A 26,981-nucleotide genomic window follows, 5' to 3' on the forward strand; every position below is an offset into this window, starting at 1 on the left:
TCTATTTGAAGGGTAAAAGAATCAATATTTATTTGACCAATTTTTAATCTTATTTCAATTTCAAACTCCACAACATTTTTTCAATTAACTGAGAACATGTTCCAAATAGTGCAGTTGCCTCAAAGTTAGTATGTCTCTTTGCATGACCTCAAATGTACTAGCAGTGACAAACAATGCTTGCTGATCAGAGATGCATAATGTATTTCTAGAACAATTACTGAAAAACATACAGAATTTTTTAGTTGGAAAAATGCATAATGCTGACAAGGTTTATTTCACAGATTCTAATGACTTCTAATGCCTTTGGAGGAAAGATCTCATCGTGAGCTTTTAGGTAGTGTTCAAAGAGCAAAACAAGTTATGTAAACTTAGCATACACTTGAAACTTAGATTTCACAGTCCTTCCAAACAGGAGTTAAAATTATGATTAAGCACTAACAACAATGACAATGTCGTGTGATACATCTCTGGTTATTAAGCATATTTGCTGCAAGAAGACTTATCCTTGGAAAACAAGTGAGAGTATCTGAATCAGCAAATAATCTACATAAGGGAAATAAATGCATACAAAGTAGAGTGGAAAAAATGTTTAATGAACTGGTAAGACAAACCAAAATCAAACACTTAAGTATCAACTTTTATACTAAATTAAAATCATATTAAATATAAATGCGTAAGAAAAAGGGGAAACACTATTGCATATTTATTTTTTTTAAAAGTGTCAGGAGCCATACTGTTTGTCTTGCAAGAAATTATATTTAGAGGCTAAAATCATTTTATATATATATATATATCAAATCTATAACAAGAGATAGAAACAGTATATAAATATGGTATCTTTAAATATTTACACATATATGGAAACTACTCAAAGTGGTGCTAAAAGGAAGAAATGCCTGTTAAAAAAGTGAGATTACAAATTTTGCATACATACATCTGCATTACACTATTAAACTTGCATCTTCCTTAAACTTAATTTTTAATTTTAGAATCATCATTGCATAGAAATTACTTGAAAAATATTACCTAATTCTGCATTCCACCTCACAGTAAAAGCTATCAGGATAATGGTACAAAAATAGTAACTCGGAGAACACTAGCCAGCTGTGCTGCCCTTCAAAGTTTAGTCTCTGACTTCTTGCTTTTAGGAACAAGAAAGACATTGCCGTCTCTAGTTTGCTGCAGTGAATATTCACTAGGAGAGTAAGATTTTCCATCTTCATCACGTAGCATGCTGAAAACTTCAAGGTATAAGGTGGTTAGTTGCTTTTTCATTTGACGAAGGCTTTTGTCATTCTCCCCTTTTTCTTTAAGCAGCTTCTCTCTCTCATCTTTTAGGTTACTCAAATCTTGCTCCAGTTCCACTATATTTTCCAGTTTTCTTTTACGGCAATTTTGAGCAGCCACTTTATTCTTGCCTCTCCTGCGTATATCTCGAATAAGAGCAAGCTGAGCTTCACTGAACTGCTCCTTAGACATCATTTCATTGAAGTCATCAACAGGGAGATTGATGATTTTTTCTACAGGAAAAGGGATCTGCAGAGCTTTTGCTCTTTGCTCATCTCTTGTGAGATGAGCTTCAAGGCGGCCTGAAGGCTTATCTTTTGTGAACGGTGCTTTGGGGTGGCCTGGACCAGCAGGAGGGTCTTTCTTTGGTGTGTTTGTACATTGTAAGCTAGGTGGTCGAGTGCTTGGCTCCACGGAAGAAAGTACTTGATCCTGGAATTGCAGTGGGTACACACTAGCATTGCTCTGTGGCACACTTCCAGGAGAACTATCCACGTCTTCCATTTCAGAATCACTACAACCAAAAGTCTTATCTCCACAGGCAGATGATTCAACAGAGTGTTCAGGTGATGCTACCCTAGAATTTGCATTCAGTGAAATACCGGAGTCAGAATCATTGCATTCTGGTACAGTTCCTGAGTGTTCATCATTAAAAGCTCTCCACAGTGAGAAATCAGAAAGATCAATAGGTTCACTTAAAATTTCTGCAAGTGATTGACTGATAGTGTTTGTCGTTGCTACGTCACTGTCCCCCTTTGAATACAAAAAGGTGGTATAGAAATCCTCACAAAAATCGGGGTTTGAGGTGGATGTGTTATTTAAAGAGTTCACCACCAGCTGGCTGCTGTCTTCTGTTTGCAAAATGCTGGGAAAAGGGCTCTCAACAGTCTCCAGGAAATCCGGACCACAGTTAACATCTTTTCTCATGATAGGTAATGAGTTGTAGTAATTATAGCCGTTGTGCATCTCTGTTGACTTGGTTTCAGGGCTTGTGATTGTGCTTACCTCAGCCAGGTTATCATTTTCAATGTTAAGACACTGCATGGGAAATGTAAGAGAGGAATTGAGCAACACATCACCGATTGATGATAAAATCTTTTTACAGAATCCACAACCATTAAATATTTTAGCCATCAACGTGCACATGGGGTACTGTAACACTGCTGTAACCTAGATGACTAGAACGTATTTGTACTGTGGGGAGATAATCTAGGAAGAATAGATACCTAAGCAGAGTATGAATCAACTTATTCTGGACAACACTATTTAGAATAAAACATCAAAGCCTCCATCCAGACATCTATCCCAACACACTCTGCTGTATGGAAACTGCACAGAGCCCTCCTGTCATGGCAAGATGCCAGTGGGGATTGTGGGGCAGTCAGGTTTGAACTTCTCACAAGCACCACTGCAGTAATGGCCTCAGTAAAGCAAATGTAAAATAATTGAATGAGACTTACTCAGCATTCGTAGCAAAGTATTTTTAGCAATCTTTAACTTAATTTTATGTGATGATCCCTTTTTCTTGATAGACAAGATTCTTTTAGGATTTACTGAATGAAGCAGCTGTTCAGTGCAGAGAAATGTCATTCTCCATGAAGTAAAAAAAAAAAAAAAGTATGAAACCTTACAAACATTAACTCACCCCACATACTCTTAGTTAAGTTGGCTAACATCAGTGCAAGTGTCTAAGGCTGTTACATTAATGGGCTTTTACTGGCTACAAGACCAATGTTCTTTCCAACAACGTGGCAGTTTCTTAACTGAAGCTGAAGTGAGTGCGCCTGCTGTCCCCAAAGAATTGGGCAACTACCAAATGTTTGTTTCTTTTAAGAAGAGACCACACACCAACTATTTAACCAGAGATCATACAAGGCTTAAGCTAAGGTTTTGAATGAGAGCTTTTTTTCCCTTCAAACACAGCTCATAAAGGCAACACCCTCAATTTAATTATCTTACTTTCAGACGATTATTGAACTACTATTCAGAATTAATACAACAGACAATTTTAATTTGGTTTGTTACAATATTTTCATCTTCCTCTTCAGAGCCAGTTCCTTCTTGCAACTTATCTGGGGCTTTTAAACCTACCGCAGATTAGAAAACTAGGAAATTTCTGAAATACATGAAAAGACTAACAGGAAAATGTAGGATGGCAGGAAGAATGCAGTTCCTGTAATCACTTTTTCCTCTAAATTTAAATACGATTTGGGTTCACAGGCATTCCACCAAGCATTCACCTCATGATAACAGCATAACATAGGGCAACATTATGCCAAAGAATGGCAATATTCTACAATAATATACATGAAAATAAATTTGCTCAACTTTATAGTCAAATCTAAATAAAAGAGAAATAGAAAATACTGAAAATAATCAGACTAGATGCCCTCTGTAATGCACAATTTAGTAATGTCAGTGATTTTCTAGCTGTCTATTGTTCCTCTGAAATATTCAGTTCATGTGTGTTATACATAGCTTTTATATTATATAGCTTATATATATATTATATTTAGCATTACATATAGCTATTGCTTACATGTGTTAAGAGTCAAGTATAATTATACGTCTAACTATATGTTCTATTATTTTCACAAAATCTTTTCCTTAGATAAAGGTTGTGTAAATCATTTACGGTTATTTCTGCATTCAATCTACTTAAACACTGGAAAAAAAAGACATTTACAGTAATGCTTGCAGAAACAATTCACATTCTATAATTCAGAAATGTTCCTTTTTAAGCAGCTGAAATTTCAATTATGATTGTGCAATAACAGCTTGCTTATAGATGCAAACAAGGGTTTGTCAAATATGGGGAAGTTCTGGCTGGGAAGATATATTGTGTTTTATTAAGGCCTTCTGATGAAACATTATTTCCTTTGCCCTATAAATTCTTCAATTTATTTTTTAAAATTAAAGCTCATATTCAGTTACAGACACACTACAAGTATAGGGTGCAACAAGTTAGCCATAACCACCACAGCTTAAGATGCTATTTTACTGTATTATCTGACATACCATACTCTATTGCAATAACCTGCAATTTTTTTCAGATGCATATCATACTAAACTTTTACCTGTAACTCTGGAAGGGACAATAATTCTTCCCAGACTTGCTCTATGTTCTGCATATTCTCCGCATCAGTAAGTGGAACTATACCAGGTGATTCAGGTGGCTGAGTTTGATTAGAGGAAATAAACTCTGGGTCACTATCAATCTGAGCAGGAACCATTGACTGAAATGCAGCTGAAGAAGCCTGGAGCATTGAACAAACACACATACATTTAGAATTTCCCAAACAAAAATCTGGTTTTGCTGTTCAGCTATTTCTGCAGAATAGACAGGTGTTTCTTAACAAAAGCATTTATTGTAAATAATGGGGTAATATAAAAGTGTTTCTGTGAAAGATTTTATATTAAAGACAGAAACGGGAAAAAAGTACAAACTGACCAATGAAGAACTTATCTTTACACATCATATAGTCTGGGTCAGTACATCAAAATACAGCAACCCAAATACACTAACTTCAAAGAGCTGAACTAAGCTCGCTGCAACAAGCTGCAAAACTGCTATTGTTATTTGCAGTAACTGGCATGACTGCCATCAGCTGGTACTATACACTGAATCCTGGCAGTAGGACTCAGCGAGCACAACAGCACCATGCCACCCGCGCCTGATACAGCCCTAGTTTAAGCCTACTTCACTGCTTTATTCTAGTCGGAGTTGACTGGGGACAAAACAAATCATATCAAAAAATAATATTACAGTGAAGACAAAATGTGAAACTGATCCCCTGGAAGACCACCCATGAAACCGCTGTAGTGAGCATTTACCTCATTATCATCTATAAACGGGAACGCTTCTGCCAAGAGCTGCATGCAGTCATCAAAGGACAAGGCCTCTGCTTCTGGTTTTGAAGTATGCGTGCTCTAAATAGGAAAGTTATGAAAAAACATGTCACTATCTTTGAATAACTGAAGAATCTTCCATTACACCAACGAATGCAAATTCATTTTAGGTAACCATTACCATTACGTCTTCCTGTGGATGGAAAGAGATTGAAACACACTCACAAACACAATTAGAGTTTACCTGTGAAAAAGTGATTGGTGGCTCAGTGTTTTCTGACTGAATGCGCTGAGCTGGCTGAACTGGAACAAATTCACCTGTCTCCTCGTCTAACTCCAGCTGAGCCAGCAAGGCTTTCTCCTGCTCCTTCTGGAGCTGCTCTTCTCTTTCCTTTTCAAGTTTCTTCTGTTTCTCGAGTTCATACTCCTTCTGTCGTTGACTAAAATCAAAAACTTCACGCCTTGCCCCAAGGTCTATATCTTGCCTCCAAAGGATGTCAATCAAGTTCATGTCCTGTAATAGAAATGCTTTTTTGAAGCAAGCCTCCTCCCCAGAAGAACTCATTTAGAACAATAAGAAAGCTTTTAAATTCTGTATTAAACATGTAGACTCATGTATTCGAGATTTATTCTCTTAATCCGAAAAATTTATCTAAATAAAAGATGTCTCTATACGACCTTAAGTGTGTGAACTGATGATGATTTGGTTGCGGTGGCCCCCACACAGGCTCACAGAAACTAAGCAATTTGTTAAAACAGATAAGGTGATACACAAACTAGCCAGAGGATAAATACATTCTTCTTTAATACATTATCTTATAGGAAACATGAAACTATAGGAGGAATTATGTCACATTGACAAAGTTAAAAAAAAAAAAAAAAGACAAAGAAATATAAATTAAAAAGTTTGCCCGTGTAATTTTTTTTCAGCACTATCTAATGAAATAGTAAAACTGATTAAAAACATTATAGGGGGCTGTCTGAAGTAGCTGTAATAACCATACTGCAAAACACATTTTAAAATATTTATGTTTGATGCTGGTATTAAGTATTAATCTCAAAGATCAAAAGAACAGGGCTACAAAGTTGGAGAATAACCTGGTTTCAAAGTCACCACTTGACATACTATCACAGTAAAATTAAACACCATTAATAACACTGTTACTAAAACTTTGTAGTTTAAAGCTTAGTCTAAATTGACATTCTAAGTGTGGTTGGTTTGGAGCTGAGTATAAACTTGGTGTCAAATTTTGTTAATCAACTGGGCTCTGTCCAATTTATTTTTTTTTTTTTTCTTGAACTGTTTAAGAGCTCAGTATTTTTAAGGGCTGACGTTTGGACTACTTTCTTCTGCAAGGTAAAAACAACATTCAGAAATCATTAATCTGGATGTTAGCTGATAGAAAATTTTAATACTTGGTAGACACATTTGTCATTTAGGTAAATGACAAGAAAATCTAGCTGGTGCCTGCAACATTGATTTTTTGGCATAATTTGTTATTCTTAAAATTATCCTTTAGCAGCAACGCACAAAAATGTTTAGTCTCAGGCATCTTTACCGGGTTAGTATACTACAAATAATACAGAATCATCTATGTCAGAAAAGACCCTCATGATCATCAAATCCAACCATGAACCTGACCTATCAAGTCCTATCACTAAACCACGTCCCTTAGTGCCACGACCACGTGTCTCTTAAACACCTCCAGTGGACTCCTCCACTTCCCTTCCACGAGAAGCAGGAAAGTCCTCAGTTCTGTGTAAGCACTGCTCTGCAACAACGAAAAACATCGCTGTTATCACTGCAACTTTCATCAAAAATCCAAAACACAGCAGCTACAAAGAAAATTAACTCGATTCCAGCCAAAACCATGACAGCAGCCAAGCCTATTCCAACACTTGGCCACCCTCTCAGTGAAGAAATTCTTCTTAATGTCCAATCTACACCTCCCCTGGTGCGACTTGAGGCCAATTCCTTGCATCCTATCACTTGTCACCAGAGAAGAGGGACCAACACCCTCCTTGCACATTTCATTTGAACAGAACTTTACTGACCCAGTTAACAGTTCTATACTAACAAGAGATTTAATTTTGCCACCATATCAAACTAAAACATTCTCTTCTCTCAAGAGTATTTTCAAGTAGAGAAGCCAAGCGACTTAAGTGTCACACCATGCTGCCATCCGAAATGACCACTTCTATACAAGAGTTACAAACCAAGGCAGTCTTCTCTTCGTTACAAAGTCTGTACCACTAACACTCGTATGTACACGTCACATGAATTATTCCATCAGTTATTAAAAAATGACTTTTCTCTAAAATCAGGCAGTTATGTAGAGTATCTATGAAACAATGCAATTATCAAGTCTAAGACATATTAAATATACCTTGCTGGGAGAGACCAAACTTAATGGCCAGCCATGAAGAAGCTGAAATAATTGCAGTGGCTGCCCAAGACAACGTTTGGTCTCTCCAGATTGGCAGGGTAAAATGAACTAATTAAGTTCTGCAGTAATTGGAGATGCTGCAATATGGTATAGCTTCATTAAGGGCCAGTAGTTTACCAGCTGCTCACTGTCTCCTTCTGCAGCAGATTCAAAACTGTTTCCTAGGCTCAGAGCATTTGCAATATGTTCTGGATAAAACTGCAGGATCTGGATTTTAGAGCTCACTTCTGAATTATTCATTTACAAGGCACCATTACAAATGTGACTCAAAAGATTTGTGCGTGTGTGCGTGTATAATGCATGAGGTTGTGAATTAAAGGAGCTGTTTTTCTCCGAGTTGCAACAGACTACTGCACAAAAATAGCAGAACTGCTGTGCAGTTTCACTTTAAATCACAAAACACACAAGCGATCAAAAAAGAGGTACAGAAGGCATAGCATGTTTTCCTTAAGAAAACCACATTGCCTTAATACAAAACCTTAAGGCACAGCATGGCTGAAGGATTTAGGAGCTACTGGATGCATTCATTAGCAAAATAAGGAGCTCTGGGGGCTGCCTTGTCGGGGGGTGAGAGCACTCCGCAGACGGCAGCTGGACAAGCGGAATGGTGCAGCTGCACGCCGCCCCTGGAAAGCTGCAGCACCGTGCTCAGCACTGTCCTAGAATCGAGGGAAGGAAGCAAGCACACTTGTCTCTCTTCAGGACCCAGGGTTGTTGCCTGAGGAATGTCACAGCACTGACCAACTTGTATGGCCGCCCTTCAGGGCCCCGTATGAAGCTCAGTATCAAACCTCTGGCTAATCTCAGAGCTTTGCTAAGCAGCACCGTGCCTCTGTACTTCAGAAAGATGACTGTCAGAAGCATTTTATTTTATTTTTTTTTAATGTATTTCTTCTTGTGGCACTTAGACCAAAAAGGTTTGTTTGCTTTTAATGATGACCTTATAACTGGAAACAAGTCCTGCTGTTTCCAGCTTGGAGAATTCTACACAGATACAGCAACACTGGCCTTGAATTCTAGTAACAGTGCGAGTCAGTACTCTTCACATGAATGGGTTGCATGGAGGAAGTGTTCTACTGCTCAGAAAGTTAATATTTAAAATCATCAAATTGATTTAAATATAACCTGTCATCTAACACTTATCTATAATTTCAGCCAATGATTTTAGCCCTTTCAAGAAAATAAAAAATTCTGGGCACTAGGCCAAAGCCCCAGGTCAAGGTTAATGGAGTCAACGTTGACCAGTGATTCACTGATGGGTGACTCACCACCCCCAGCATGAGGTGATGGCAAAGAACTAAAAAAGAAATTGCAGTCTGAAGAAAATATTTTGCAATTTTGTTCCTTTGGCCTCCCACAGCCTTCCACTTCCAGTTATTTCTCACCCTTGTTGAGAACTCACACACACACATGTATCCACGTTATGCAGGCACCCTGTTTTAGGTTATCACTGAAGCATTTGTAGCCTTTCACCGTGAAAGCGTCACAGAAGTGACCGTGTATTCGATGCCCGTTACTGTATTTAGTGTGTAACTAAAGCCAGTAAGAGGTGTTTTAGTTCTTGCCTGTGCAACAGCTGCCTTCTGATTTTTGGATGACTGGACACGAGGCGCTGGGCTCAAGAAGATTCACAGGGAGGGAAACCCCAGCAGAGGTTTGTAGCTCAGCTCAGCGTGTGCACGAGGAACTCTGGAGGATTTACCTGAACAGCTGCTGGCTACTGTACTGCAAAGCCCCGCTCACCACTTCCCTGAATATCCCACGTATTTACTGTAAAGGCGCCAGCAGCCCCTCATGTGACTTAGTCCACAAGTGCCCGTTTGTTCTTTCCTCCGTTGTGTAATTTCTTGAATTGCATCAGAGGAAGTGGTTGTTTTGGCAGGAGCCAAAGGAGGCCCAGGAACAGCCGGCCCTCCCCAGCACGAGGAGCAGGGGTTCGGCTGCACTGCTTCCCCCTGCACCACAGCTCGGCTCCTTCCCCCTGAGCCCCGGGTTCTGAGGGGAAACACACAAGGGTATTTAATGCACTTACTGCTGCCCACTATTCCAATCTTCTGGGAGAATAACATGTGCTTAATATTTTTCCTGTGCAGACGAGCAGTGATTTTATTTCTAGTGTTTTCTTCACATTTTTGTAAACGGAAGACGACCGCCTCCCAGCAGAGGAGGACACGCGTTGCTTTCCTGTGATCCACATAAGAGGTGCCTCGAACTCATGGTTTGCTTTTTTGTTCATTTAGTGATATGCTCTTCCCACCACATTGATAGCTTAGTTTGGACTTATAAAGGCAGTTTTAATAAGATAAACATAAATGTTAAACAATTCACATTAAGCCACCATCTGGCCCCCAATGGAAATTTTCATGTTTTAGATTTACATATCAGCATTTGCCATCTGGGCAGAGTCTGTTATACATTTTATGAGAAAATCTCTGACTACATTGTAAAGTTTGACAATTAACTCTTATTGCTCCTAAGAAAACATACTTGCAGTATGAGTAAACAAAAACAAAGGGACCCTGTGTTATTTTATTTTTTTTTCTTAGATTTACTTTTGTGGTTTAAAATAAAATGCTAATCTTTCCATTTCATGCCTGTTTGTTTTATCTGGCTGGTTTCATTTTTGTTTGGACTATAAGCCACTTACAGGTAGTCATCAAGGCAGAAACATCCAGCGGCCCAAGTGTCAGTAGAGAAAATCTGCTATCTCTGACAGAGCTTTCAATCTGTTCACTATCCCCTTAATACAGAGCACATCCATGGGTTTGGCACATTTACTTTTTGAAGTCATGCCTTTTACAATATAAACTGGGACATTAGCAACAGCTCTCAACAGACAAAGATGTTTTTTTTCTTTCCCATGATCCACTAGCACCTAACTTTAAGAGAAAAATTCACATACCAGCATGAATAAATAGAAAGAGCAATAGAATTGATGGATATTGCATCCAGCAGGGAGCTCAGAAGATCCCAGAAGAAGCAAGAAAACACTCCTACAGCTTATTCACAGAAAGAGCTTGGCAACATATAACCCATTTTCCATTTGCTTTCCAGAAAGGGAAAGGAACAAACAGAAAGCATGTTAAATTTTTGCTGTATTCAAAACACTGTTGAGGAAGTAAAGATCAAAGTCCTGAAATACTTCAAGACAAGAATGAAAGGGAGGGGATTAGGTAACAATGCAAGTCCAAGAGACAGAACTGGAAGCATTCTTCTTGAGCATTCACTCAAAAAAAGCAGTGGGAGCAATGGCTGAACATCTTCCTTTCATTATCCTCAAGAGGAACTGATTTTGCTCAAGTAGGTTTTAAGGATGGTTTATAAATCATTTGATGTTTTCATATGACCTCCAAAATCACTATAATTACCAATTTGTTTTTCTATATTCCAGATCTTCCAGTCTGGCAGTTCTTCACTGAGTTAAACTACTTAGTTAATTGCAAGTCAATTACAGAAAAAAACCCTGTACACACAAGCCCCATGACTCAGAGAAAACACAGAAAGCAGATAAAGCTACCCCAACACTTTCAGTTTTTACAAACAATAAGTTTTGAAAGCTAACCCAAAATTTTCAATGCCTTACAACTGGAAACATGAAGAACAGAAGTTAATTTGAGACATGAAAAAACAGCACTTAAAAATGGGGAAAAGAGTGGCAGAAGCTATTTATGCTGGAGGGCAGAGGGACAATATCAATTTTAGATGTCTAGATTTAGGATTTGGGAACATGACAGGACAGACAGCTGCCAAAGAATGCCACATGACAGCAACCTGTGATTCGTGAATCCACAAGGTCAAGTCCCTGACCACCCTGTGGAACTGCCTGCTGTCCCACATTCTTCACCAAGACCTTTTTCCAGGCAGCGTAGGGGCAAACCGCATGCTTGGGTAGGAGTGGTCCTTCTTCTGTCCATACCTGTGCCGCTAGCACTACTAGTATGCCCAACACTAAACCAGTACATCTCAGGCATTGCCTGCATCAGCTTCTTGATGCCTATTTGTCTTCCTAGCCCTCATTAATCTTTGGCTGCCTTAAAAAGAGTTTGCTGACCAAGATCTACGCCCCAGAAGGCTGGCTTACCTGGAAGAAAAAAAAATTACTCTAAAAGGATTGGAAAGCCACAGCTTCAAAGAACAAGTGCTATAAGAGAATTTCCATTCCATGTCTATATAAGCAAGCCCATTGAAAAATGCTGGCCATGTTTCTTGTGACATTCTTCTGCCCCAACAGAGACAGATGAAATAAGCTCAGTCCCTGAAACATAAATGTTTGTACACAAATTTCATTTTCTTACCGAAGAAAGCTCTAGTGTGCTTTGCCAGGCCAGGAACACAAGAAGTTCTGGTATTTCATTAGCTAGAAGTGTTTAGCCTCTGTCTTCTCCTAACATACATCTCGTATTTCAGACTGTAGCTCCCACTGTACTCGAGCAAGCTTTCCTAATAAATGCCAAATCAGCAGAATATACTCTTATAAATTAAATCACTTGAAAAACTACTCTGCTAGACTGCCCAGCGTTCTTAAGAAAGCTTCAGTGAGTGTTGTCTTGGGATTCTTCTGACACGGACCAGGAGAGGTTCAGACAGGCAGGCAGGACAATCTGCCTCCGCAAGCGATACTCGGCCACTGCCCCTGTACCACCCCTGGCCCTGCTACCCTACCAACCCCTGCTCCAGAAATAACTCCTCTGAGAAGTGGATGATTTATATATTTCACCTGATGTGCCTTCTTTCAGGAATGGTATCAACAAAGGCAATGATTGTAAGACCTGGTTTTGCTTACAGCTGTCAACGTGATGGTTTTCCCATATGATACATGCTATGGCAAGCAAGTTTTCCAAACTGCCAGGAACAAAACATACCTTATATATTCTCTAACAGTTGTGAAAATACAGCTAGCTTTCTTTAAGCCTGACGAATGTAAAACAAGCGAGAATGCAACTGCCATAAAGAATAACTGTTTTAGGATGTTTATGGTCATTAATGCATAGGCCAGGTCTACCTTCATTCTAACCCCAAAAACTGCAAACTCCTAACGCAAGCAGTAGAGTAAGCCCACCAGTGATGAAAATCACATCACAAAGACAGCAAAGAGAAGGAGAAGGGACATACATAGCAGTTTACTTCAACAATAGCTTTCTCTTCTGCAAAATCCATCCACCCCCACCTCCATGCCCCTCCTTAAAACACTGAACACACACAGAAGGCCGCTGGCACCCCTTCACAGTCCAGTGCCCAGCAGCAGGAGGAGTGGTGGCATCCTCCTCTCCAGCTCATCCACCTCCATGGTCACAAACACACACGCATCCTTTGCCCCCCATGCCTGGTCCACCTTGAGGTGGCCATCTCTGGTACAACAGCTGAGGGGATTCTTCCTCAGCACTGCAGATCTCCTTGCTGGAGATATTTGGTACTCTTTCTTGCACGCTCCAGAAGCGTCTGTGTTTTTCTAACTTGTCTAGTCAATTTTTAGAAAGTAGCTTTACATTAATTGAGTTTAATATAGAGGATGTGATTTCCAGGGGCTGAATTATCCCACTACTGATCATCCCTCAAAATCTTAAAAATTTCAAGAAAAAATATTGTCCAAGCACACTCATTTCCATGGCTTGCAGCACACGGAGTCTTAATCTGAAAAATCAGATATTATACAAACAAAATAAGGAGTGATATCAAAGTTATTCTCTAGTATTCATAGCCAAATCTGTCTTGCATTCTATCCCCTTATTTCTGCCTAGCCTAAAGGAAATGACAGAGTGAGGTCTAATGTTGTAAGCTGATGACAGTAAACTTTTCTTACTAACTCTAACTATGCCCATATTTATAAGTACTACCCTGGGTACGAAGCAAAAGCCAGAAGTGGTTATGGGTGTCATCCAGCTTCTTCAAACTTCATCCTAAATCTCTTGGAGTCCCACTCTGCTTTCTGGAACATGAGTGTCTAAAGCAATGAATCTGACATGTTCTCTTTGCTCTGCTGTTTCAGTCAGATGGTTTCCATTCTTCCCTTTTCCCCCTTTAGATCATAATTACATTGTGTTCATCTAAATTTCACTTTTCTGCATTGTATTTGGCTGGTATACTAGTGTTGTTGCCCCCTCTACTCAAATTGTGAATCCCTTTCAACTTAATAGAGCCATTTACTTGCAATTTCTTTACTCTTTCACCAGCAGCATTACAAAATGATTAAGTCAATAAGCACACAAAGTATGTATACAAGTTACAATCCATTGCACAAGTTGCATAATGAGGCTGGGAAAAAAATTGGATTGTTTTATAAAAGAGTGGGTTAGGCTGTGTATTTGTTTTTACATGCTTGATCCATCAACAAAACTCTGCTCTGCTGCCCCAGCAAGTAAAATGAGTGATTCTGTTGTGGCTTAATTTCTAGCTGCTGTCTAATCACCATGTACTGCACCACGTAACCCCATTTTGAAAGACATTCAAATAGCAGCCAGCCAGAAGTCTATTTCATTTCAGGAAAAGCTGGTCCTAATAGCTTTGTTTTTTTTCCCACAAGTTAAAAACTTTACTGTAAAAAAAAAAAAAAAAAAAAAAAAAGGCATTTGTTGGATTTTCTCATTCATACAGCAAAAATATCCTTAACAGGTAAACAAAAGTAACAAATAATGTAAAAAAAAAATAAATAAACAGCATCTGAAAGTACTGCTGATCTTTCAACCATAGTAACAGAGAAGTCTTTGTGTCCCGATTCATTTTGTATATGGAACCTACAGTACTTGGAAAACAATTACCTGTTAAACGATTATCTTCAAGCTATCCTGCTGTTCCCAGCCAGGCATGTACTGTGAGCGGACACTGCCACAGGGTACTCATTAGTTTATCTAGTAGAGGATTTGCTTATAATAATGGCTCAGTCATCTGGGAAACCCAACCCAGTCAAATTATAACATGCTCTTATGTCCAATGAAACTAATCGGGAAGTAAGAAAACATGGACACAGAAACAGAGAAAAGAACCTAATTAAACTGTAAATAACATTTATAAGGTTGTATTAACCTCAGGTTATAAACTATTAGCCACTATTAGCCACTATTTTGCTTTCACTAGGATTAAATTTTTTGGAAAAGTGTGTTTCAAGCCAAACATGAGAACACAGTATCTGTTATGGGTCAAAATACTCTCAAGGATTACTTATACTCTTTCTTGAGCTGTAAGTTTTTACTCAAAAGCAATCTTACTGTTAGGCCCACACTAAGCTGTCATTTTGCTGATGGCTGGGCAAGTTATGGGGACAGGCACCAGATGGGTTTTTACAGCTACACAACAGCCTGGATATGGAAACTGTATGCTCTAGTATTACAAGAAGCTTGTCTCACCAAGTTTCCCTCCACTGATCTCATAAGCAACTTTGTCATTGTTGTTTATGGGCCAAACTAGAAGGGAAAACAACTGGGATATGTGTGGGTTAGAAAAGCAAGGAGGTTCACTAACTGCAGTGCCGGCACGCATCCATCAGCCCTCCTTCAGAAATTGACCCTGTAGGGCTGCATCACAAAAACTCCTCCATGCTTCCAAACCCAGCCAACGAGGAAAGAGCAAGGATGCCTTCAAACACAGAGAACTCACCACACAAACAGCTCATCAACCTAGAAGTCATGCCTTAAGAATATGAGCCTGAGAATAAAAAGTAATAATGCAAAGGTACACAAAAAATCAGAGACTGTTTTATGTTAAAAATACTCCATTAAGAGAATATTAATGAGGCACTGTACTCTTTTAAGGACTAAGTAACAAAAACATTAACTGGACAGAAAGAAGCCTGCCACATCTCACAGGATCCCAGTCCCCTATTTCTGAGGCAGGACTGGTCTGTCACCCTCATCCTCAGAGCAGCCTGCAGGAGTAGCCTGGACACAAAGCAAGAGCTTTTGCTGTTCTGTTGAGATTGGTAACTCCCAAGTAAATTCACTGCTTTGCAAGTTACCAAGATGTTCTCTGTGATCTCAGACGACTTGTACAACAGTACTGCCCAACAGCACCCAAGCCTGACCAGACCCACTCTCTGTATTGCCTTCCCAGTTCAAAGCTCTACATTGTCCTTGTCTTGTTGCTTCTTCCTTTTTATATTTAAGTTACAGTTCCAGAAAATGTGTCAATCAGCACACAGTAATGCCCAGCGTGCCCACGCACAGCAGACAGCAACACTCAGCACCCACACGGTTACGCTGCTGCAGAGGCGTTGAGCTACACCGTGCTCCACACCACACACAGCACCCCAAATCTGGCGGTGCTTCAATGCCTGCCTCCCACCGAACTCTGCGGGGCACACGGGTACAAAACACCTTTGTGGGTCAAATATACTTGGAAAGGCAATTTAGTTTCTGTGAGGGAACAAAAAGACAGAAAAGGCCAGAATACATTGCTATGCAACTGCTCACCACTGGGAACAACAGGATCACGACAGGTTTGAGAAAGGGAGCCCAGCATGGCAAGTTTTTCCTGTGGTAACACTTTACCTTTCCAACAAAGTAATTCACGGTTAAATGGTGTATTTGACACCATGCACAACCTCCATTAATGACACACTGAAGTTTCAGTAAATAACCATATAGCTCAACTTCATGCTGATGACCAAAAATGCCTTCTCCAAATTTACAAGACATCATAGAAATCATGATTAAATTTGCATGAAGAATTAGCACAGCTTTTCCCATTCCTTCAGCCACAGAGATGCATGACGGGAACTGTTTTCCTACAGAATGAGGCAAGGATGTGTTTATTTGCTCATTTTCTTAAGCACTGTCATTGGTATCTCTCAACAAAAAGCAATCCTCTAAAAATCACTAATTCCTATGAAGGTTTCTGAAAACTCTTCCAAACTGAAGGTCTTACACAGTTAAACTAAAACAAGAAATGCCAAGAAGGGCCACCATGCCACACGTCCATGTGACGATTTATTATTTTTGAACACAAAGATGGCTTTTGCTTAAACAAGGTAAACACCGAGGAACTGAACACTGTACAAGAAAGTAAAGCTATCTGTGCTGTGCAATCCACCCCTCACTTCTTAAATTCCTGTGTAGTCCTCACATTATAAACTCTGAAAGCAAGAGGAGCTAATTCATCTTCCAGGACATGAACCAGAAAAGGTAAACGGTTTTAAAGCTCTTACCAAACACCATAAACACAATAATTCTTCATGCCGTCGAAGAACACCCCCTCCTACCCGCCCCCCCCAAACACAGCCATCGATAATTCTGTCCTTCCACCCAGACCAACAGCTCACTGGCTCTCAGCCCATACAGCAAGCTTTAACAGGGCTGCCTCCTTCAGCCTTCTGATCAAATAGATGTACCTGAGAAACCAACGTGGGTACCAATCCCTGACACATTTTGCCTCATACCCTCTACCAGCAGCTACAATGACCAAAACAAGACTGTTTGTCTTGAATAATAAACATCGATACACCTCTACCACCTATTAGCAAACATGCTCCTGATTAACAAACATTAAATATTTGGGAGGATGAAGGGCAGAGGAGATAGCTATTCAGCTTGCAAGAAAACCAAGAACTTTTAAATTCAAAGCCATTCAGTGCTGCCTGTTAAACATTTATTTTTAGTTGATAACTGGGTTTGTTATCTGAAAAAAAAAAAAAAGAACTGATCTTTTGAACATTTATAAAGCAATATATTTACATAATAAACGTTATCTTAGTTAAAACCTTAAGCATGTGCTGGTGGGGTGCTCTATACAAACAGTTTGGAGGGCAACACAGAGCATTTTAGATATTTTCTAGAGCTGCAAAGTTTTATCTCCCATGCCCACAAGCTGCAGCCTGATAAGGCATTCCACTGCAGCTTCTGAAAGGAGAATGTTGAACTCTGATAAAGAAAACAGGTTGCCAAGAGTATTAGGGAGAGAGCTAAACTTCCTTTTTCCTTCAGAAAAGTTCTACACTTTCAATTACTCTGTATCCAATGAAACAGCATAGTAAATCTTTTATCCTGGAACAAAAGCAAATAGTTGAAAACAAACTATTTTCATATCCTTGGCTTAAGCATCCAAACTACCTGTGTCCTTTCCCCTCCACCTGCATCATCACAGCAAAAATTACTGAAGTTTAGATCAAATGCCCTCGTGAATTCTTTAACGTCTCCTGTAACATGAACCGAATATACCTTTGCTCTCTGTTCCTCTACTCTGCCCTCAAGGTATTCCCAGATCGGCACAGAAGGAGGTGGTGGCGAGTCAAGGCAGAGCCGTCCCAACAGCAGACCAACCCCAGAGACAATGTTCAAAGTTCTTAATTCATTCCATGTGTTCCTTCTGTTTTCCTAGCTTTGTAGAAGAAGGACTTTCTTCCTTGGAGCTGTGGGTCCAAGGAGGTATCTTACCTATTTTTGCCTCTAAGTTTCTGCATGCCATCTTCTGCAGCTGGGCTTTGGGGTAAACTACACTAACGCCATTCGAGTAAGACATGTTTTTTGTTGTAAGAGTCACTCTAACCAGCATAATAAAATGAGAAGGAAATCCTTAACAACAATCCCATTTGGAATGCAGAAGAGGTTTTGAAGAAACCGACTTACCTTGCTGCCTCTGAAGAAAGTGTCTAATCTCTAAAGGCAGGGTGAAACATCCCTGCACACTGCAGGCGTATCTATCAGCAGCTGAAGGGCAGCAACCGGTTGGTGTGTCAAATAGAAAATAAGTAACTGTCCTGCATATCTGCCGCCAAACCGGAATTTTCATGCCAAGTCCCCCAGTTAAACAAAATAAGTTTATTTAGCACCCTGTTTCTAAAATCAGCATTTACAGGTGACTTTTTTTGGTAAAAATTACGGAAGATTTAATTGCTTTCCAGATATAATTGAAATCCATTTGTTAAGCAAAAAGGAAAAATGCAGATCACTTCAAACACATGAAAACATGGAATTCAAAGAAAGTGTCAGGTTTGGATCTCAAACAGTTTTCAGTCTTTGACCAAAGCACTTTACTTCTTTATGCCTCAGTAACTACTGGGAAAACCAGATTGCAGCAAACTGCCTGTAAAAAAAAAAAAAAAAAAAAAAAAAAAAGCAAGACCATAATTTCTCTACACCAGAATTAATTCAGACAATGAGAGACTGCTATCTTGTTAGGGTAAATCATTACTCACAAAGTCGGATATTAAGTGTTAATTCTGTCATTACTACTTGCATTTTATAAGACCTTGTTCATCATCTCTGCCACATACATGCACAATTTATCAAAAACTCTCATCCCAAACTTCATTTTGAATTTAAAATAATTCTATGGCTCTAATCCTAGCAGCACACCATTTTTCAGAATAATTTAAAGTACTTCAGTGATTTCTTGTATCTCCCTTAACAGTTTCATTATTTAATTAGATTTCATTCTTCAGTTTACCAGCAAAAAGAAACAGAGATGATGAGAGATATCTAGAGATGTTTGCACTGGTTATCAGATGAGCAAGGATTCCCAAGTGGAATTTGTGCAGCCTATATTTTTAACGTGGCAGATTGCAAAGTATCACAAATCAAGCTGGAAAACATTCCACAGAACCACAGAAGTCCAGAGTCACAACACCTTATACAAGCTGAAGAATTAATCCAATAATACTGTATTATATTCTAGTTCAAATAGCCAAAACAAATTACAAAGCATAGTATCAGAAGTTACTGTGTTTCAGCACATGCAGGTATGAGATACTTAAGAATAAGGATGTTTAGGTATCTTAAATCATACAAAAAAAAAATTGAAACTTCTGAAACAAGTTTTGTTTTAAAAAGTATCAGCAGGACAATCTCCCAGAAATTCCACAGTTGACACCCAGACCTGCTTGAAGCCCACCTATAGCAGAAAAAAAATAATGTGCCAATAAAAACTCAGCATTATAAAACAGCTTGAAGCAAATGTGCCCATGCACCTCACATTAAATAAGTCACAGATGACTGCACCAGGACCTACAGTACACTTAATGGCTGCATTATCTGCACTGAGATGTATCTGTCACTACTTCTGTGATACTGCTGAAGATGAGTATTAGTGTAAGAAGCTAGGGTGAGGTGCACTCACCTTGACACCATGGCCTCTGCCTCTAAAGTTCCCATGTTCTCCTATTGAAGCTCCTGGAAATCTTACCCAGCAGAGCTGCATCAACCCGCAAAGCTGCCTGCCCAACCCCACCACCCACGTTTGCCCCTCACTTTGTTACCCAACTGACTGGGGAACTTGTGTCTGGTCATACAACTGCACACGATCTAACTGGAAATACCCTGTTTTAGGACAGAATTCACCCTTCTTACCCAACAGGGCACAACTCAAGGACACAATTCCTGAAGACAGAAAGAAGAAATGGCCGAGTGCCCGGGTGGCACAGAAGCAAATACCAGCTGTGAAGCAAAGGCCGCCATTTTACGTGGGACCAGCAGACCTGCATCAGCCACGTGCTGCCTGTGAATTCACGGCAGGGATCTTCAAACAGCCAAAGCAGTACAGGAATTGCTCCACTCTAATTATAGCAGTAAGTAGGGAGATACTAATTTTACCCTAAGAGTTCAAACAAGCAACCCTCCTGGGGATCTTTTTATCATAGCTCTTTATGGCTTCACACAGTGATAACCTGAGCAGGAAGCAAATCGAAGTCACGGCAACTTTTCATGTAACTCAGTTGTAGAAAAGTAGCTGCTTCAGTATTTAATGGGAATTAATTTCAAACACAGCAAATAGGCACACCCTTAAACACAAAACAAACTTCTCAAAGGCAGGCTATCAACCAAGCTCCTTCTGAGTCAATTTCTCAAGTATGCAAACTTTGTTTTGCAAGCGGTCTCCATGAGTGGGTTTTTTCATACTTACAAGAGACAGCATGTAATACTAATACAGCAAACAGCAATAAAACTTTGAAACTACAAGACAGAGGTGAGGCCAAGGGAGAAAAGTTTGTTATTTTTATGTTTCATAGCCATACAGAAGATACTTCCTTAAAAGGTTTGAAAGCGATCATTTCAAACTGATCGTACACAACTTGTTCCTAAAACATCAAACTTAAGAGAAGTTTTTCCTTTCTCATCTTTTTTAATTTCACTGCTTATAGTAATACTGCAGAAGTGGGACTAAAAGTCTTAATACTCTGCAAAACAAGTGCAAAGTTGGGTGGCCTCAACTCCCTCACTACTGTAATATCATCAAAAACAAAGACATAATTATTGAAGTGATTTAGTTTAGCTGGAAAGATAGGAGACATTAACAGTCACTTATACTGCTTTTCCAATTACTTTACTAAAAATAAAGGTTGTTATATATTCCTTCTTCCCAAAAATCAGGCCAAAATCAGAAATCTAAGCTAAGGTAATTCTTCAAACATATCTGTAGTATATAAATTGTACCCACTAACTATTTTTCTCAAATACCATCTTGCCAATCCGTATTTGCACTGGGGATTACCAATACACCATGGAGGAGCAGTTATACTCTGCTGATAAAACAATGCTAACTTAACTTTAAGAGCTCTTAATACTCTTAATAGCTCCTGTAAGCTTTCCAACATTTCTATGGTCAACATACTGAAATATTTTAACTCTTTTAAACTGAATATTAAAGTAGAAATTAGCAGCTGAACACAAAGCTCATGCATAAACACAACACTTGATGCAAAAGGCAGGATCTGCTACAGAAAACTGACCAAACATTTTACCAAGAATTCAAAAGGGCTAAGGACAGAGAACAGAACACGTTTCATTCTGTGTGATTCTCTGTGATAACATGAAGACAAATCCTCTTCGCTGAAGGAGTCAAATACACTAAACATTTTTCTCCTTACTTGACATTGTTATACATTTCTTGGTTATCCAAATTAATATTTAAATATACGGTGCCAATTTAGATTGAGAGAGTTTGCTTCTATTTGAAACGCGCACTGATGGGCTATGCATATCATGGTAAAACTAAATTAATATTAAAATGGCATACTCTGCTGGGAAATGTTTCTTTTTTTTTTTTCTTTTTCTAAAGGTGGTAAAGAAAAAACTTGAAATTTATATCTAAAAACCTCCACAGCAAAGAAATCCAGGGACAGAACTGCCTCTGTGCTTGCCTGAGTACTGTGCTACACAGAGTACCAGCACTGTTCTTACACAATAGAAAAGCTCGCACACTATCCTATTAGTTAGCAAGTACTACTACTACTGCTTTTCCTGTGCAGAAAGCAGGTACTGGGTAGGAAAGCAAAAAAGTAAACGACTGTCTTTACTTGAATTGCAATTGCCCATATCTGTTTCAAATAAGCCTTTCATGTTTTAACAGTTTTATACACTACAGATAATTTTGCTGGCTTCATTTCTTATTGGATGCTTTAATTGTTTACCTTCATCAACAAATATGCCATAAAGCTATTATTGTTGAGCAACACTGAACAGGATTTCAGTTTACCACTGTATATCAGTCATCTCTGGATAACACAGCATTAAAGTCATGACTTCCAACTACTCCCACCAGACTTCTCATTGGTTTATGGAAAAAGACTTGCGCAAGTAGCAGATGAATTGTTTCCAAAACCAGTTAAACTAGATTATTGCAGAAAAACAACTAAGCTGACCAATGTGTTGTATTTTCCCTTCACCATAAGTTGAATTCCATAGCACAAAGTCCAACTTGGATATAATATCCTGTAGCAGAAAAAGCAGTTTGCTGTCAGTTCAGTTAAGTTCTCTAGGAATGTGTTGTATTAGAGTAACAGGTTACTTAGGGTTGGAGTGAGATGGAGGCCAAAACAAACTTTAACTAGGTGATTAACCTGGAGACTCTGGAGGGCTTTTTGCTGGCTGGAATTCAACCACAGCATCAGGGGATTAATATTTAATCCATGCCAACAGGTTACTGCCTAGACTTGTTCTGCACTAGCCTCAGCCAGCACAATTACTGTAAATACAACACACTTTCACAAATTGGCCTAATTTTAGTGAATGGTTTAGTCACCATAGAGCTTATCTTTATTAATTTCAAAGAAAAAGGGAAAGAAGCAATGTTCTAGATACAAAAAACAAACTCCTCCTTTTCAATGAAGGATGCATATAGCGCTATAAACATGCACACGGTATCCTCTACTCTTCTGAATTTTCTACAAGATTTCCTGCTCCCCTGTGTAAGCTCACCCTTTTCTGGACCTGCAATCAACTTCTTTCACCCTCCTTCAAAAAAAAAATAAAATAAAAAAAAAATCAATGCACTGCAAACATTTTTCAATAACAAGTTGTGGCAGGATTTGCTGTTTTGGGGGTTGTTTCCTTTGAAGGACCAAATCTAACAAAATTTGAGTACTATATATAGGAAAAAAAATGATATTAACCAAGAATACAAATTGCTTTGACTGAGAAATTGAATTAAGAAGTATTTCATTTAGCTCCTTCCATTTCTAGGATAGAATCATAGAATATCCCGAGTTGGAAGGGACCCGTAAGGATCATCAAGTCCAACTCCTGAAATTGGACTAGTGCTCCTCATCATCTCACAAACCCCAGCATATTCCACAAAGGTATCAGAGACTTCTTTAACAAAGTACATTCAATGCACTGTTGCTACACTAATTTTAGTCAGGATCACAGAAGTAGCACTGCCTATCAACCAAGTAGTATTTTGCTTTGCAAATTTAAGATATAGAACTTGAGGAAAAAAGAACTAGGAGAAATCAAAAGGGTATTCAAGGGCAACGACACCTATAATAATCTAACACGATTTTCACAATATCCTTGGCTTTCAGGAGTATATATAGCCTGCTGCATTCTTACTTAGGATAAATGTTGTACCATCTTTATTTTCTCAATTAAAAAAAAAGTTATGGACAGAGAGACAAAATTTATTTTTGCCCATGAATGCTGGTGGGAAATGTACACAAACCTTCCTAACCACCCACATAGTCCTATAAAAACGTCTAAAGTTCTTTAAAGCACACAAAATCATCCAGCTGCTCTCTGCTTATACTGCATGTTCTTTTTCGTTCCAGTTTGGTCTCTTTCACATATTTTTCAAGCAAACTTCCAAAGCCAAAGTCTTCTCCAACTTTGGGTTCTAACCACAAGCTTCTTCATGTCTCATTTTCTGACTCAGCTAACTTCTTGCACTACCACCAATTTCCAATATAACTGTAAATTCTTAGCTCATTTCAAAGAGAGCGTGCAGAAGAGTGTCCATATGATGGACGTTTATTACAGTTACAAAAAATACCCAATTAGTTGTTCTCCTGAAAGAATTGCCATGGTCATCTCCTATTATTCTACATTTGTTTCAGCTGAACATACTGCATTGCATTACATCTACCACTAGTTTAACTGAAAGGCATTGTTTTGTGGGTTTTGCTGAAACCTTTTTTGGTGCAGCATCACGCCAAGGTTAATCACGTAAGAACTGAGAGGGTCTGAATAAATGCATTCATAGTTAGGACAGAGCTTGTGATACTCTTATCTACCTCCTCAGCCACACTTGTCTGTAATTTTAAGAATCACAGAATCATTTATCTTGGAAAAGACCTTTAAAACCATCAACTCCCACCATCCACCCAACAAGTCCATCACTAAACTATGTCCCTAAGCACCATGTCCACCTCTCTCAAATACGTCCAGGGGGGTGACTCCCAGCACCTCCCTTGGCAGCCCACTCCGAGGCCTAACCACCCTTTTTCCCTGAATTTGCTGATACCCAATCTAAACCTCCCCTGGTGTAACTTGAGGCCTTTGCCTCACATCCTATCACTTGTCACCTGGGAAAAGAGGCCAACACCCTCCTCTCAATCACAACCTCCTTTCAGTAGAGAGCAATAAGGTCTCCCCTCAGACTCCTTTTCTTCAGACTAAACAGCCCCCGTGCCATCAGTTCTTTCAGAGATAACAATAAAAAAATTGAGGTATTTTTCCATACTGAAATGTGTCTACAAAAATAGATTATTATCTATGATAATAGATAATATCTATGATAATAGATATTTCTACAGATACCATCATCTATCAATCGATGCTTCTATTCAATCTCGTTATTAAGAAACAACAAAAAAATCAAAGGCTTGTTGCCAGGCCTGAGCAGCACACTTGTTTGTCATTGCCTACATAATCTGTGTCATGTGGAAACGATAGGCCATTAGGGAGTCAAAAATAAACCCATTCACTTGACAACTTAATGTAGCACATCATAAAAACACGTGTGTAATATCTGCTTAAAGCCCTCTAGACTGAACAGATCACTAATTGCACTAGAGACTCTTTGGGCAGTTCTGTAGGTAGGAAAACCCTAAGTATATATACTCAATTACTCGCTTGCTTGGTTATGTCATACATTTGGTGTTACTTCAGTGTAAACGCAGCTCATAGCTTCATTCTTTGTGTTGGAAAGTAAGTTCTTTTTGGTCTGTTCTTCTGACAAGGCTCAGCACTGAATTATAACTGATGAGCTCATTGCTCTGTCTTACAAGGTTAAAAGCAGCACACATAGCAATTTCAGTAACTTCAAGTTTACTGAAGAGGGAAACAACTACTATGAGAACACAATGGTTTTACAAACTTGGTTTGAAACATCTTGACACACGTTCCTGTGCGTTTTTTCTTAGGTGTTTCAACACCTGCATTACTAGTGTGTACTAGGCAACATCCCATTTCAGCTCAGCACACAGAGATGTGTCCTATTTACAGGAAAAGCGCTACAACAAAGGAGTATTCTCACCCAAGGGTATTGCAGTTGTGCTAACTCCCACCGAGGCATGTAGCAAAAAAACAGCAATATTACATTCTGGTTACAGAGCTAGAGCAGTCCCAGTCCTCCACGTTCACCTTCACTGCTATGACAACTGCTGCCACGCACACCAAAGACGAAGGGCCGGCACGGTGTTTGTAGTAGCGCACACCCCCCAGTCACTGCCTCGCCACATCTGAAGGACTAAACACAGTGTTCCCTGTCTTTCATTCTAAGGGAACAATTTATGATAAAATATATTTGAATTCCCCATTTAACAGATACATTTTAAGTTACATCTAAAAGAAGTTAACCCATTTACCACCCAAAAAACACACTGCCTTTTCAGAATGCATTTGAGGAGAAGCCACCAACTCTTGAACTCAGGGAGGAAAGTCGTAACGGGTGGCTCTGTAAAGAGTTTGATAAACCAGGCAAATGAGTGACAAAGTCTAGGTGTGCTGGCAGAGAACTCCTGGTAGACGGGGCAAGGTGGTACAAAAGCAGGTACATGGCAATCAGCAGCATCAAGATTAGGTCAGAAGTGAGAACAAACTTGCTGTGGCTGGATGGCATGGGCAAGAAGAAATCAATGGAGAATCCAGCCCATGGGTTTGACTTTTGCTGTTGTAGATTCCCAGAAGCCACTGAGGGAAGGCGCAGGCCCGGACTGCACCACCTGGGGCAGAGAAACCTGCTGGCAGGTGGCAGCGCCACGGCCTCGGGCCTAGGGCAGGCAGTGGTATTCAGCGAGCTGCACGGGGCTCACATGGCACTGTTAAGGACTTGACACCGCCTGTGGGAACCACTCACGTTACCCTAAAGGCAGGGCAGCCAGTATGCTGGAAGTACCCTTGGTGTTACAAAGCACGGCATGGCACCTACTGCACAGGTACGCGCTGAAGGCACCTCAGAGCTCTCCAGCTTTGCAGTACTACAGAGACACCGCTCACACTGCGGCTGCCAGCACCCATCGCTAGACCTGGCACCCGCTGATGGGGTCCGCTGCCCGGCCCCAAGCCCGAATGGACACGCAAGAGGTCACACGAGCTGACCTCTCAGCCCCCTCTGGTGCCACGCGGTGCTGCCCCCGGCCTGACTAGGCGACCTCTCAGCCCCCTTCCGACCCCAAAGCGCCCCGAGGAGGCACCGGGCACGCGTGGGGTCACACCCACGAGGGCAGCCCCTCGGCCGCGCCGCTTCGGGCTCCTTACCGGGCATCCCGGGGGGAACGGGCGGGCGGGCGGGGCCGCCCACGCAGGTCGGACGGACGGACAGACGGACGGACGGACAGACAGACCTCGGGGGGGCGAAGGGGGGGCTGCAAGCGCCGCGGTCCCGCCCCCGCCGTGACTCAGCGGCCCGGGGCGGGGCGGTGCCATGTGCTCCGCCGCCCGCGTGACCGCCCCGCCCCGGCCCCCCCGCTGCCCCCGGTTCCCCCCGGCCCCCGGCGCGGCCCCGCTCCCGCCTCACCTGGGCGGCGGGCGGCCGCTCGATCTCCATCGCGCGGGGGGAAGCAGCGGCGGCGGCGGCGCGGGCACGGGGAGAAGGAGGAGGAGGAGGAGGAAGCCGGTGCGGTGCGATCGCGGCTCGGCCGGCACCGCCCGCCCGATCGCTGCGGCGCCCTTCGGGGACGGGGGCGGCCCGGGCCGGGCAGGGCAGGGCAGAGCCGGGCCGGGCCGAGCCCAGCCGGGGGCCGCCCCCCTCCCCGCCCCG

At 40.5% G+C, this 26,981-nt stretch overlaps 1 protein-coding gene across 2 annotated transcripts; it reads right to left on the reverse strand.

Moving 5' to 3' along the window:
- Positions 1 to 26,981, reverse strand: NFE2L2 (NFE2 like bZIP transcription factor 2). 2 transcript variants are annotated; one of them, XM_027460922.3, is made up of 5 exons: positions 26,739 to 26,981; positions 5,381 to 5,650; positions 5,122 to 5,217; positions 4,365 to 4,544; positions 1 to 2,325 (listed from the first exon to the last, which is right to left on the reverse strand). In XM_027460922.3, the coding sequence occupies exons 1-5, from the start codon at positions 26,766 to 26,768 to the stop codon at positions 1,117 to 1,119; spliced, it is 1,785 nt and encodes a 594-aa protein (XP_027316723.2). In that variant the 5' UTR covers positions 26,769 to 26,981; the 3' UTR covers positions 1 to 1,116.

This window comes from Anas platyrhynchos, chromosome 7 (genome assembly GCF_047663525.1).
Source record: "Anas platyrhynchos isolate ZD024472 breed Pekin duck chromosome 7, IASCAAS_PekinDuck_T2T, whole genome shotgun sequence".
Lineage (NCBI taxonomy): Eukaryota > Metazoa > Chordata > Aves > Anseriformes > Anatidae > Anas > Anas platyrhynchos.

What these genes read in the sequence shown, in the direction of transcription:
- NFE2L2 (XM_027460922.3), bottom strand. Translation starts at nt 26,768, where the DNA reads ATGGAGATCGAGCGGCCGCCCGCCGCCCAG. An exon ending in CACCAATCACTTTTTCACAG is followed by an intron (nt 5,218 to 5,380) that starts GTAAACTCTAAT and finishes TTTCCTATTTAG; the next exon opens with AGCACGCATACTTCAAAACC. An exon ending in TGTCCCTTCCAGAGTTACAG is followed by an intron (nt 2,326 to 4,364) that starts GTAAAAGTTTAG and finishes TTTCCCATGCAG; the next exon opens with TGTCTTAACATTGAAAATGA.